The sequence below is a fragment of the Bos javanicus genome, chromosome 19 (genome assembly GCF_032452875.1).
Source record: "Bos javanicus breed banteng chromosome 19, ARS-OSU_banteng_1.0, whole genome shotgun sequence".
NCBI classification, from domain to species: domain Eukaryota; kingdom Metazoa; phylum Chordata; class Mammalia; order Artiodactyla; family Bovidae; genus Bos; species Bos javanicus.
This window is the reverse complement of record NC_083886.1, coordinates 49,462,501-49,477,665: the sequence shown is the minus strand read 5'-3', so window position 1 is coordinate 49,477,665 and position 15,165 is coordinate 49,462,501. Positions and strand designations below refer to the sequence as shown.

The following is a 15,165-nucleotide window of genomic DNA, read 5'->3' as shown; positions in this document are numbered from 1 at the left end:
TCTGAAAATGCTACAGGGCCATGGAAGTATATTTAAGAAACTATGGAATACAAGAGCAAAATTCTCTCAACAAAAGGCCAATAAACAAATTCTGAGGACTGAAGCACTAGGTTAATCTGACCTGTTTCTAATTGCTAAAGATGTTAACGTAACAGAGTTGATACTTGCCTCCACTTCAGCCATGAATGCCTCTAAGGGATCATCATCACTGTCAGAGTCTACTGGCTTGGAATGGAATTGCTGGCGGGTAGGTGAGTTCTCAGCAGGAATGTAAGGTAAATCAACGTTGCTAGAATCTTCTTCCTCATCTTCAAAATATCTGAAAATTAAGATTCATGATTGATAAAGTGAATGTTTAATTTGGGGGTGGGTGAATCTTTCATTTAACAAAATTTTTATTATGGTATGTATGTTACCATTAACAGATTTTGGTCCTTAGGCTTAGGACTTAATTATTAAGTATCATTTGATTTATGCCAAATTCTAATACGGCAAAAAAACCACAGCAGATTCTCCATTTCAGTAGTGTCTGCTAAAAATTACATTTCTAGTTCTGTCAAAAGGGATGAGTTTCCAATACAAAATTATCAACAGCATATCACTATTGAACAGATACAGCAAATATTAAAGCATGCCATGGAAAAAATACTTTTGTATGAAATATCAAAAGCCTAGTTTATTCTTTACCACACTTTAAAAACTTTTAGAGATTAAATTCATAAGGCTAGAGATGTTCTTAAAAAGTTCTGGGCTTTTTTCTAAGAACCAACAAAAAAACTTATAGAATTGAAAATAAATGCTCAGGAGTATAGCCATTATTTTATAACTATAAAAGGAGAATAACCTTTAAAAACTGTGAATCACTCTGTTGTACACTCAAAACTAATATAACATTGTACACGAACCACACTTCCTCACCATACTGTGTTACGTATTCAGAAAACAACTTCAACATCTGGAAAAAGTACCACTTTCCCTCTAACAGATATCCCAGAAAAGAATATTGATATAGCTATACACTAAAACAAAACAAAAATACTGTTTAGAGCTTATCTCAGAATTAAATGAAAGAGTAATACAACAGAATATTAAAGAGATCAAAACTACAGTCTAAACTTCAAAGCATTTCAAGTCTTCATTTTAAAAGCTCTAACCATTCTTACATGCTATACACACACACACAAATGCATATTTCTCTATACAATAGTTTCATTTAATGTATCCCTGAGCTGGTAAACTGGTCTCTAGAATAATGATCCTGGACTTTGCTAAATCTTAAACACTTACTTATGAACTTAATTGCTAAATAATATACCAATTTTTTTAAATGCTGCTAAATACGTTAAAAACTGTGATCTTGAAGGTTAAAAAAAAAAAAAAGCTCAACAGTGTAATGACCAGGCTAGAAATAACAGCAATACAACATTTCTTTAGATCTGGCAAAAAAAAAAAAAAAAGAACTTAAAATCTGTAAAGAATTAGAGCTCAAACTTTCAAACCCCAGCTTTTCAACAATCACTGTATTAGACAATCAAGTTACAAAAGGTAACTGGTAAATATGGTTCCTGAGAACTGTGAGCAAAAATCTGAGATTTTCCTACCACTATAAGATGTTACAACACAACAGTTTAACAGTTTTAAGGACTTCGGTGTTGAGTCAAACTATGTCTCTACCAGTTCTGATAACTGCCTGTGTTTACCAAACAACTTCTATGCTTTAAATAAAAAACTTCAGTGAAGAACATCAAAAACCATGTAAATTAAATAATTCAATTTTAAACAAAACACTTTAGCCATATTTAGGTTTCAATGGCCTCAAATCCATTTTGGAACAAGGAAAAATAAAGGACCACACAAGTATTATATTCCTTGGGAATGAGTGAATGTAACAATTTAACTTGTTAGGAACAATGCAATTCAGTGAGATAACCAATTTAAGAAGTCGTTATTATTTGAGAAACAAATGGTTTCTTTGCTTCAATTTTTTTGATGGAATGAATATCTCAAAGACTAACCTTGCTAAATTACCAGATATTATTACCACTTACGCATTTTCTTCATCGAAGTTGGCCCGTTTAGAACCAATTTTGTAGAAAGAAGGGAGCTGGGGTGGAGCCGACTTTCCAAAGCCAGAAGCAGAGCTGGCTGCCCCAAAGGCACTATGGGACTGCTGCGGGAGCTTCGGCTCCTCCTTCTTGCCAGCACTGATGGCAAAACCGCCAAAGCCAAAGCCCCTCTTGGTGCCGGGGCCACCTTTATTCCAGTTCATGGTGTCAGGGACTGATCTGTTAGGAATAAGACACATGGACAAATTTAACTTTATATAAAAGTGAACAGCCCACTGATGTTCATGTCTCTTCCAACCTTTACCTACAATTTTAAACATTTGCCTCTCAATTAAAATTTTAATTTTGGTACAAAAAAGATTGGCACAACACTGTAAATCAATTATACTTCAGTTAAAAAAAATTTTAACTTTGGACTTCAGATATGCAATATGCTAACCTCAGATACGCAGATGACACCACTCTTATGGCAGAAAGTGAAGAGGAACTAAAAAGCCTCTTGATGAAAGTGAAAGTGGAGAGTGAAAAAGTTGGCTTAAAGCTCAACATTCAGAAAACGAAGATCATGGCATCTGGTCCCATCACTTCATGGGAAATAGATGGGAAAACAGTGGAAACAGTGTCAGACTTTATTTTTGGGCTCCAAAATCACTGCAGATGGTGACTGCAGCCATGAAATTAAAAGATGCTTGCTCCTTGGAAGAAAAGTTATGACCAACCTAGACAGCATATTCCAAAGCAGAGACATTACTTTGCCAACAAAGGTGCGTCTAGTCAAGGCTATGGTTTTTCCTGTGGTCATGTATGGATGTGAGAGTTGGACTGTGAAGAAAGCTGAGCACCGAATTGATGCTTTTGAACTGTGGTGTTGGAGAAGACTCCTGAGAGTCCCTTGGACTGTAAGGAGATCCAACCAGTCCATTCTAAAGGAGATCAGCCCCGGGTGTTCTTTGGAAGGAATGATGCTAAAGCTGAAATTCCAGTACTTTGGCCACCTCATGCGAAGACTTGACTCATTGGAAAAGACTCTGATGCTGGGAGGGATTGGGGGCAGGAGGAAAAGGGGACGACAGAGGATGAGATGACTGGATGGCATCACGACTCGATGGACTTGAGTTTGAGTGAACTCTGGGAGTTGGTGATGGATAGGGAGGCCTGGCGTGCTGCGATTCATGGGGTCGCAAAGAGTCGGACACGACTGAGTGACTGAACTGAACTGAACCTTAATAAAACAGTCACATTTTCTTGTTTTTTGATACACATTTTTTAATTGGGAGATAACTGCTTTACAATTTTGTGTAAAGTTGTACACAAAATTGCTGGTTTCTGTTGTACAACAATGGGAATCGATCATAATTTCACACACACACACACCCCCTCCCCTCCATCTTGAGGGGAGCCCCCTTTCTCTCCGGGAATCAGTCATACTTTTACACACACATACACTCCTCTCCCTCTTGAACTCCCTTCCTCTCCCCTTAAAACAGTCACATTTCCTAAAACACCGAAGACACCGTAATTTATTTTACTGAGCTCTCAATTGGAACAGGAATTCAGTATTTAATATCATACCCTTCAAAAAGATTTGATTGCCAGTTGAATATCTTATTCAGTTAGCCTACTGTTAAAGATTACAAAGAAATCTCCTGAGCATCATTCAAACTCATTTAAAAATAAAACTTTTTATCTTATTAGTCTTGGTTTCAAAAAACTATTTTTTAATGAAACAAGTTACCTAAGTTTCACAGAACAGCAGAAAACTCGGAAAGCAAAAAAGAACAAAATTTAACACTACCTGAAACTCCTCTCCCAGATACACAATTTTGTTGATATATTTTGCTATTTTTTTCTATGCGTGTGTATACACACACACAATTTAAGATCAAAACTGAAACCATACTGTACAAATTGTTTTACTGATTTCTTCACCTTATGATACACATGACTATGTGAATAAATACACTTCTCTACTTCTGTTTCTTTTTTTTTTTAAGTTGTGAAACATATCCTGTGTCTTTGTCTATACTCTTTATTATTTTCTTAGGTTCAATTTTTTAAAAACACAACTGCTTATCAAAGGGAAAGTGCATTTGAAGTTTCACATTTATGGACAAGTGTCCATTATACACTGAGTAACACGGTAAGGGCATAAAACAAGGCTGGTGGTATGATTCAATGTAAAAATGTGTACCTGTACCAAGATAGCTGGAGGGCTATTTATCAAAATGTTAATACCAATCATTTGAATTTTACTTTTTTTCTCTTTTAATAATGGTATTAAAGTTTACCATTAATAAGAAAAGTTTATATTTTTATAAAAGACTCTGAAGTCAATGTGAAAAGAGTTTCAAAAACTGCTTTTTACGATGGCACTGTTGAAGTGACTAGGAACAGGAACAATATGCTCTGCTCTTCTGGTGCTATACCCCGCTCACCGGTTTTGTTTTACTGCTGTTACACAGTACTTGGTTCAGTCTGTTTAGTATTGAATTGGATCTATGCTATGTCAATCTCTACCCTCAGCTCCAGGTAGGGACTGTCTGTACTCATTTTGGACCTTTCGTAGAAAATATTCACGGTTAGAGAAAGCACTTAATAAGTAATAGCTCACTCAAACATAATTAAGACCATTTCTTGCCTTCTTCTGGAATTCCTTAAGAGGAATCAACATAATTCTAGTGAGATGATATTTAGTTAGAAGATTTACAAGCCAGAAAATTTTAGCATCTGAGAGTACTGTTTAACCAATCTGTGAGCCTGGCCTTCCAAAAGCTGTTCCTAAGCAACAAAAATTACAGATTTTGAATTTTAACCTTTTTCCTAGGGTATATAATGCATAATAAGAGGCTGTTAGTAATTAATCCATTAAATTTTGGATTCTGAATTTTATCCCTTTTCCTTCTGTATATAATGCATAATAAAAATCTAATAATAAACAAGCCATTGAAATAGGTAAAGGAAGGATGGAAAAAACAAACGTTGGTAGATTTTAAGAATTACATGAACAATCTCATGGCTTATTGAAAGCCTGTTGAGAAAGTTCAGGCATTGTATTGGGCGCTGGGCATTTATCTATGAAAGATACAGTTCCATTCTCAAGGAATTCAGTGTAGTTTTAGGCAGCTTACAAAAAGAAATGATGTGTAGAGGTATTACAGAAAGCGCATTCATTGATGGCCCAGTAGAAGAGTACCCAACCTACCATGAATGGGGGACAAGGCAGTTTTTCTGGAGATGACAGTGGTGGTAATTTTTTAAACCTGAAGAGGTATTAGACCAGGGAAGAAGTGCCCGAGAGAAATTTTAGATCAAAGGAACTGTAAATGCTACCACAAAGGACTGGAACTAGTTCAGTGCAGCTAGAGTTCTCTAGGACTTTTGGGAAAGTTGCATGCACATGTTCAGAAAGACAAACGGCCCAGATATAGGGTTGGTGTACTATGCTAAGAATACACCATACAAAAATATACTCTGCCAGCTGTAAGGAATCATTAATTTTAAGCAAAAAAGAGGACATGTTTTGGATCACCATTTTAGAGACATCAGATGAGAGACGGCATGAAAAGTTGGGACACAAAGTGGTTAGGATATTATCATAAAAATGTAGATAAACCACAACAAGGTACTACAAAACTAAGGAAGTGGCTATGAGGAAGGGCGGGGTGTAGATCTGATGTTTTACTGAGGTATTTACGAGGAAGAATCAACTGGGGAGAATGACCAAATCAGACGTGGAAGCTGAGGAGGAGGAAGGAGGAGGAGGAAGAAGGAAGAGTCTAGAATAATTTTGGAGGGTTCTGGCTTTTACAGATTGGGTGAATGACAGTGCCATTAACAGAGATGGAAACCCAGAAAAGTCACGGGTGGAGAAGCAGGTAGAAAGTGAGATCAGTTCACAGTACCTATGGGAGCACTCAGGATAGCTGGCAAGTAAGGTCTGTAAGTGCAGAGAGAGATCTGTGAAGGAGTTCTAGGTCCCACATGAGATATCCGCATTTGAGGTTACTAATGTAGATAAGCCAGCAAAGAGGGCAGAGAGAGCGAGAAAAGAGGTGTTAGTGGAGGTCCATACTTAGGAAGGATCGGGAAGAGAAGCTCATGTGAAAACCTGAAAAAGAACAGAGAGAGAGAGACACAGAGGGTAGCAGAGAACAGTGACATAGATGGTGCGAAGTTTTACAAGCAGAAAGAAATGTCCAATGTTAATAACAAAAGAGGAGATGGGGTGGGGGACGGGGCGCGGCGGGGTAAGAACTGAAAAGCCCCTGTTGAAGCAGTAGGGAAAAGGTTAAGTGATGATTGGTAAGGGGTAGAGGCTGAAGACAAGGCCAAGAGGAGTATAGATTACTTTCTAGGCCTTTTATCAATGCGAAAGAGAGTGTGAGGTGTTAACGAGAGGAATTTTGCCTTTTGTTTAAGGAAGACATCTAACCACGTTTATATGCTAAAGAGGAAAGGCCAACACAAATAGAAAAACTGAAGATTTAGGATGACAGGAAAAATCACAGGAACAAGGTGTTGCCGAGAGCTGAAGAGAAAAGACCAAAACCTTTAACAAGGAGTAAATAACACTTCCCCCTAGGCTGAGGACAGGAGAAAAGGATGGGCATAAATTAATCCCACTAAATAACCAAAGGGCTCAAATTACAAGAGAAATAAATCAAATACTTGGTTTTAAAAATTCAACTTCTGCAGACAGGCAAGCAGCATGACCTTGGGCAGGTGAGAGTTGCTTAATAGCTTAAAAATATGCAATACTTTAACTCTTCCAAGATGTGGGTCAACCCAAAGACTGAGAACCCTTAAGTGCCCCCACACCTTTCACTAGTGTGATCTAGGTCACACTGCCCATGTTCCCCAATTAACTGTCTCCAGCAATGCCAAACCATTGTGCTTTCTACAACCCACTGACTAGAATGTCAGCGCCACGTGGGCAAGGACTTTCTTGTTTTGTCCAACATAGTATCTTTAGTGCCTGGTGTACACAGTACTCAAAAATTTTTCGTTGAATGGATAAATATCAGGCTCTTCAAAACTCATCCCAGTATCTGTGAAATCCATCAGCTCCTATTATTATAAGCCTTGCTATCTAGCCAACCAGCTGTCCTGATGAAATCTAAGCCAGGTCATCCTCAGACACCACTGCTTTTGACTTTCTTGAACCGTTTTCCTACTATTAGTCCACGTGTATGGCTACAGGCCCTCAACAATCAGAGGTCTGAGGGACTGTAGCAGATATAAGAAGCACAAGATGGCCAACCTCATCTCTATTTGGTTTTATCATTTTTTTTTTAATGAGCCCTCCTCTGCTTAGGTTATAAGTCAATGAAAGTAATTTGCATTCTCTAGGCAAACACTGGAGAAGAGAAATCTACTCAATAGTTAATAAGGAAGTCAAAACATAGTGAGGACATTAAAAAATTAATGTAGTCCACCATTCATGGGTCTTCTCAAAGCTCCCTTTATAGTGGCTTATTAAAAAACCATAGAACTATATGATATAGCATTTCCTCTCCTGGCTGAGTATATGCCCCAAAGAACTGAAAACAGGGACAGACATTTGTTACACCCATGTTCCAAGTAGCATTATTCACAAGACAAAAGGTGGAAGCAACCCAAGTGTCTACAGATGGATGAATAAACTAAACGTGGCAAGATAAATATATAGCAGTAGTACTCAGACTTAAAAAGGAAGAAAATTCTGACACACACTACGACACGGATGAGACTTAAGGACGTCAAGTTAAGGAAATAAGCTGGACTTCCCTGGTCATACAGAGGATAAGAATCTACCCGCCAATGCAGGGGACACAGGTTTGATCCCAGGTCCGGGAAGATTCCACATGCCCTGAGGCAACTAAGCCCTCGGGCCTAGAGCCTGGAAACTGCAACAAGAGAAGCCATCGCAATGAGAAACCCACACACCACAGCTAGAGAGTAGCCCTCGCTATTACAGAACTAGAGAAAGCCTGGACACAGCAACGAAGACCTAGTCCAGCCAGAAATAAATAAAAGAAATAAGCCACTCACAAAAGGACAAATATGGTATGATTCCTCTTACATGAGGTACTTAGTCAAACTCAGAAGCAAAGTAGAAGGGTGGTTGCCAGGAATTAGGAGGAGAGAGGATGGGGAGTTACTGCTTAATGGGGGCAGAGTTTCAGTTTTCTAACATGAAAGAAGTTCTGTGGACACTGTGGTGCTGACGGTAGCAAAACAGTGTGGACGTACTCAGCGTCCGTGACCTGGCCACTTGAAAGTGGTTTTGATTTTTCATGTGTTATTTTACAAGTTAAAAAAAAAAACACCCTTGAAAATCAAAGAATCAGAATTCAACTACACATGTATTTTTAGAGTGTTATTTTATCTGGTTTATGAGGGAGAATGATGCTGTCCAGACCTCAGTTTCTACTCTAAAATGCAAATATACTTGTGAAATTTCAGTTACATTTTTTCTCTTTAAAAAATACTGTTTTTAAAAATAAAACATTTACTTTGAAAAGAATTAGCTAATAGAACCATAAGCAAAATGTATCAGCATTTGCTTTAAAGACAGCAATATGAGTTGGGTCTTAGAAATCACCAACATGTTTTATGTAGACCAATAATCACCTTCTGTTTTGTGCCCAGTACTGAGAGGTAACATCTCTCCCTTCCTTAACCTACAAGAAGTGAGGGAAACAGCCCTATGAGGTGAAGTATTAACTGAAGTAACAGTGGGTCAGAAATAAATAGCAATAAGAGAAAATAAGAATTCCCACCTCTTTGGCAGGTGTTTGTTAATATTTTGGAACTAGGGAAAGTCACACTCAAAGGGGGTGAGCACTCAAACCTCCTTCGGGGTTTCTCCAGACCCTGACCCCTCACCTTCTGGCCACACACTTCTGATCCCATCATTCCCTTCAATTCAACAGCTCTCTAGTTACTCAATCAGGCTGGAATGAGACTCTCCATTGTGCCAATGAACCGCTTTACATGCACTCTGGTGAATGCTCTTCCCTCAACCTGCATTCTGTTCCCACCAGATCTCTCATTTTATCTATCTGCCAAAGCCTATCCTTCAACGCCCATCTCAAATACCAACTCCTAGAACTATGACATGAATATGATTTCCCAGAGAAAAGCTACTTTCTTCATTAAACTCCTGTTCTAGTCTTAAAACACCCAACATCTATTCAAAACTATCTGTGTTCTTTTTTTCTCTCTCCAGCTCCATGTTACAAACTCTATGGCTTATTCATTTTCTTTTTCTTTTCTGTTTTCCAGAGAATACACTCATCATTCATATTTATTCAACATATAGGAGACCTGGGGAGATTCACAACTTGGCCAACGAGAAAAATTAAGGACAGCATAAAGTATCAATACCTGCTTGGTACCGTTTTAGGCACTAAAATGTGATTTAGTAGAAAATCTTAACAGCACAGTAAAGCAGCACAGACCATGGAGGCAAGCTGCCTATGTTTAAACACTGGCTTTGCCAACTAACTTGATGTGAACTTCTTGGAAGTTATTCAGCTTCTCCGGCCTTACTTTGCTCGTCTCTAAGATGGTGAGACTATCACCTACTTCATAGGGTTGGTGTGAAAAACTGAATTCACATACAAAAATACACCCGGAACAAAACCTGGCAAATGGTGCACAATGTGTATTAGCTGTCATGTTTATCATTATTTTTTTTTCCCCCAGAAATCAATCTCTCCACTGGTTAATGGAGAATATCAAGCTAAGACTTCTCAAGTTTCTTTCAACTTAGAGATTCCATACCCTGGTGCCATATGACACTGAAAATGTCAGAGATCACTATAAGTTGACAAATGGGGACAGGTTTCAAAAGAGAGCTAGAACCCAGAAGATGAGTTTTTTATTTATTTTTTTAACACGGAAAGATATAAGCTGAGTAGAGAAGTATGATGCAAGGAGGAAAGCTAGAAACAGCAAAGTCTAGGAAAGTAGAATAAGTGTAGGAACATAAGGAAGATAATTTGGCTAGTTTATGTTTTGAGAAATGGTGGAAAATAAGATATAAATGACTTTAAAAATAGTGGACTAAAAACAAATGATTATAAAATGTTACTTTTTTATTATCATTAACATTGTGTTTTTGGAGTAGGAGTAAGATTTCTAGTGACAGTTGATCACCATCTACTCTATCTAATAATCTGCCTTGAGAATAACTCACACACTATAAATCTGATTATTTAGCAAGAATCTGTACAAAACCCAAGAATTTCAACACATTCTTCTAAAGCCAAAATAGGTAACTGCTAGATTACACTTGTTTTAGAAGCATCTCTTTTCTCTCTGCCAGCTTAAAGAAACTAAGAGCTGATTACATAAAGATGTGATAAAACTAAAACATAAAGAACTGTACTCTTCCACAAATTGCACTGAATTATTAACAGTGTAGGTCAGATCTTACCATTCCCCTGCTCAAAACTCTCAGTTTCCATCTCAGGCAGAAGAAAAATGAAATCTTCACAACAGCCTAAAAGGTCCTGGTTATCTGGTGCTCCCTGCAACGCCTTGTTCCCCTCCCTGACCTTATCTCCTAATAATTCCTCCTTTTTGCTCACAGTACTCCAAACATGCTGGTCTTGTAACTGTTCCTCTAACAAGCCAGCATTGTCCTCTTCAAGGTCTTTATACTTGCTGGTTCCTCTGCCTGGAAGGATCATTCCTCCAGAAACTAGGTGGGCTCACTCCCTCACCTCCTTATCTAGTCCACTTAAACATCAGCTTGTCTGTAAACACTTCCCTGACCATGCTGTTTAAAAAGGCAACATCTCCCCATTCCTCTCTTCAGCTTTATTTTTTTTCACCTAAGGCATTAATCATCTTCTAACATACAGTATAATTTATATATTTGTTTTCTCTCTTTCCCTCACTACAACGTTTCATGAGGGTCCGGGTCACAAACCAAGCACACTGGTAGGGAATAGGCACACAGAAGTTATCAACAAAAATATTTCTTGAGTGAATGAACTGCATATTAGGCCATAGTATGTCCCATCTGGGTAGAGGAAAATACAACATACATTTTTTTTCCTTCACCACTTAAAGTCTAAACATGAATTCTGGTGTTAAAGACCTTCCACTGGGCTTGGCTCTGGAAAGTTAAAGCGAATTAAAACAGAATCTCTGCTCTTTAGGAGTTCGGTGGTGTGTATACAGAAAACAGATATATACAAAGATCATTCACAAAAAAACAAACTGTATGGGAACCCAGAGGAATCTGAATGACCGCCCAAAGGGGTGAGGGGGCAAAGCTTCCGCTAAGGTGATAAGAAAGCTAAGATTCCCCCGAAGTCTCGACTAGTATGATTGTTCTTCCTTATATTATTGGTGCCTAAGCTTGCAACTCCATATAAATTATTTACCCACATTAGAAAGGCTCTTTAGCAGGCCATAGAAAAGTTTTGTGAGGAGGCTGATGCTAGTCACAGATACACTCAAAGCTACACAAAGATCACCGACTATGCCTTTCACTGTCTTCAGATTTGGCAACTTCGGCCTGGCAGGTCCCCCGATCTGGAGACTAGCATCTGCTAACTGCTGCTGGCTCGGATCAGAATCCTCCCCATGCCTATGCCTCCCGAAGCCCAGAACCCTGCAAATCCCTTCCCGGACGGGCGAGCGCCGCCTCCGGAAAGCCGCCAACTGGGCCTCATCAAGAGTTGTGGGAGAAGCGGGAGCCATAGGAGGGCGACGAGGCTCCGAAAGGCTCCTTGAGTCTTCAGTCCCGCACTCCTACCCCTCCCCGGGCCCCTGCGCCTCGGCTTCCTGGAAGCTCCGCCGACTCTTTGTTAAGAGAGGCCGCGGTTCCCTGGCCCTCACTAGGCCCCGCAGTTGCCTGTGGTGCCCCCAAGGGGTTACGGCCCCGCGTCCAGACCCACCTCGCGCAAACCTGCTGCTGCGGCTGCGGAGGCAGCTGCTGCTACCGCCGACTCGGAGAGAACCTCACGGCCCGAAGTACGCGCGGTCCAGGCCCAGTCCCGCCGCGCTCCTCCCTCTCCGCCCCCTTCGCTACCGCCGCCGCCGCCACCGCCTCTTGGCCCGTTGCTGACGGAGGGGGGAGGGGAACAAAACCGGACATGCGCAGTGCGGAGAGCGCGGGCCGAAGGGCGGGGCCTGGTCTACGGCTCCCGGAAGGCGCCCCGGGCTCTGGGCCTTAAGGCTCCCAGATAACTTCACAGACGCCCCGGACCTGAGTGAGGAGTGTTCATGGCCCGTATAGGGAGTGGGTCTGGCAGTGAAGAAAGTAGTAGTGGCAGGGAGCTGCCAAAAAAAATAATCCCCCACAAGGGGCTCGGGTGGAAAATACATGCACATGAAATTGCCGATTCCCTAAACTCTGCTCCTTAGCAAATACGACCTGGGCGACATTTCTCCGCGTGCCCCTGGACACGTGGTCTTGTAGAGCATGGTGACTTTTAACTTCCGGAGCACGGGTTCAGCGTGATGACAACTAGACTGAACCCTAGCGGAGAGCACTGGGATAGGCGCCGGCAGCTCCGGCCCAGGGGCGGTGCTTATGTAATTCTCCCGGCCGCCCTACCTCGTCTCAGCTGGGCGGGGGAGCAGGCGGTCTCGCGCAGTCCCCAGGGCTGTGTCCTGGCCCCGTGCCGCGCGCAGGCGCGGGCCGGCCTCACGCATTCTACGTAACGGCTGGCGGAGGCTACGTGAAGACTGGCGCGGCGTGACTGAGCTGCCTGGTCAAGCTGTGTCCTAGAGGCGTCGGGACAGTGAAATCGCGGCGACCCGGCAGGCGGTGGCCGGGACCAGAGGCAGGCGGGATAGAGGCGGCGGCTGCAGGAGCAGTGGGCCGAGTTCTAGCCCCCGGTGCAGGTAAGGCGCGGGCCGTGACGCGGTCGGTGGGGCCTGGCCGGGCCGAGCGGTGACGCTGAGTTGCGTGGCCTACCCGGGTCCCTATTCCCAGTCCGGCCCCTAAGTCCAGCCTTTTGGTGACATGCTTCTATCCTCGCGCCTTCTCGCCTTCTCGCCTTTCCCGATTTTCTTAAGAACACACCAAACTTTGTCCACCCCGAGTCCCTGTTTTCTGTTGGGAGTTCTGTTCGGGGTGACTTTAACGGTTTTGGGCAACTTCCAGAACTCTGAGCAAATGCCAACCCGCAGAGCAAAGTTAGAGCGTGCAGCAAGAATAATGGAGCAGAGAACTGATTCTCCGTGCTGGGGAGAGATTAGACCCAGCTAGTTTGACAGACAGAAGCAGCAACCTCGATGGTGACTCTTCTCTGCAGGTTTCTAACATAAGACATTTTTATCCAGCGTTTGGAAGGAGACAGGCTGGAATGTCTCCATGATCTCCAGAAGCTTTAGGGTCTGGCCATTGTCAGAAAGGCCCACTCTAAAACGCCAACAAGAAATGATTTCCACACTTAACGCTCATCTTTCGTTTTTAAGTCCTGACCCAACTACAGCCCACTCCAGTATTCTTGCCTGGGAAATACAGTGGGCAGAGGCTTGGCGCTACAGTCCATGGGGTTGCAAAGAGTCGGACACGACTTAGCGATTAAACCAACCGCTGAGATTGCCGAATAAGCTAGGAGAAGAAATCAGACAGGACTTGTCAGTGCCAGTGTGGCCTGTCCAGGGAGTCTTGGGTCTGCCCCTCCGGCAGGGTTTGTGCATTTGAGAAATGAGTTGACAGGTGCCTGCAGAGAGACTTCTGAGACTGAAGGCCAAGGCACAGATGGCTTGGATAATTTTAACCTAAATACCCTTAAAGGGGCTCTGTTACAATGCTGAGTTATCTTAGAAGTGCTTCTGTGGTGTAAACATTCTAAGTGGAAATTCACAGACCTTTTGGCAGGCAGGCAGTCAGGCTGACTGTGCCAATGTTAACCTATATTTGCTTCTCTATTTGAAAAAGTTTCTAACACGGATCTAAAAGGGAATACTAAAGATAAAGTATTTTTACATCTTACAGGGCGTTCATAAGGCACAGTGGAAGGAAGTAATAGGAACTGCTATTTATTGCGGGCCTTACATGTGCCAAGCACCTATCTCCTGTCACATCCACTGTAGCCCTACGAGGCATGGAGTGAATGGACCTCCTTTTTTGTACCTGGGAAACGGATTTAAGTAGTTTGCCCAAGATCATACAGCTGGCAAATGGTAGAGCTGATGTTTTGTTTTGCTTTTAATTTTATTTATTTATTTTTGGCTCTGCTGGGTCTTCGATACTGGGAGGGCTTTTCTCTGCTTGTGGTGCTTGGGCTTCTCGTTGTGGTGGCTTCTCTTGTTGCCAAGCACAGGCTCTAGGACCTGTGGGCTTCAGTAGTTGCAGTTCCCAGGCTCTAGATCACAGGCTCAGTAGTGGTGCTGCACTGGCTCAGTTACTCCAAGGCATGTGGGACCTTCCCGGATCAGTGATTGAACCCACATCTCCTGCATCGGCAGGTGGATTCTTTACCACTGAGCCCCCAGGGAGGCCCAGAGCTGATGTTTTAAAGCAAATCTAACCCCACCGACATAGGTGCTCCTTTTCATACTTTTTCCACTTTTGCCCATGACGCTGAAGAGTGAGTGGAGACACAGCAAAAACCTCTTCGAGACTGTTGTCAAGAAGGCATCTGTGTTTTCTTATAAAATGTCCCCTGGTGCTAATCTCAAAGATGAAATGTTGGAAAGGATAGAATATTGACCTCTCCTTGGAGGCATTTTTCAAATCATTTGTGCCTTTCAAAATTTATGAACTTTGTCCGATTCTAAGACTATTGCTTGAGCCGCCATGAGTTGGAGGGTATTGGGCAATAGTCTTTGATATTGAACCAATTTCCTTTATGAATTTATGGTATTGTAAATATGAGATACAGAATATTCACGATGCCAGAGCACCTTGAGAGATTAGTCTGTACTCCCTTTTGCCACCCATTCACTCTCAGTGCTCAGCTCCCTGCATCCTGCACCACTTCCTTGCAGTTGCCAATCATGACTTCCTCATTAACATTTGGAAATTTTTGGTCCGTATTTTACTTGAACTTTCTGCTGCAATTGAAACGAACCTCTGTTTCCTTAGAGATGTGTTTCTCCTTTGGCTTCTGTAATATGATAGCATTTGAACCAAAGTCTCTTT

The 15,165-nt window shown here is 41.8% G+C and overlaps 2 protein-coding genes across 2 annotated transcripts in view; one reads left to right on the top strand and one right to left on the bottom strand.

The window, feature by feature from the left end:
• The window catches only part of DDX42 (DEAD-box helicase 42), a 35,806-nt gene extending 23,753 nt beyond the window's left edge, over nt 1-12,053 (bottom strand). Inside the window, exons 1-3 of the mRNA XM_061392307.1 lie at nt 11,963-12,053; nt 2,049-2,285; nt 169-319 (exon numbers count right to left, since the gene is read on the bottom strand). Coding sequence (XP_061248291.1) covers nt 169-319; nt 2,049-2,269 — 372 coding nt within the window. The 5' untranslated portion in view covers nt 2,270-2,285; nt 11,963-12,053. The remainder of the gene's footprint in view (nt 1-168; nt 320-2,048; nt 2,286-11,962) is intronic.
• A 574-nt stretch (nt 12,054-12,627) lies between these two features.
• Nucleotides 12,628-15,165, top strand: part of CCDC47 (coiled-coil domain containing 47) — a 19,060-nt gene continuing 16,522 nt past the window's right edge. The window contains exon 1 of the mRNA XM_061392321.1: nt 12,628-12,914. The gene's annotated coding sequence lies outside the window, so the exon portion shown is untranslated. The remainder of the gene's footprint in view (nt 12,915-15,165) is intronic.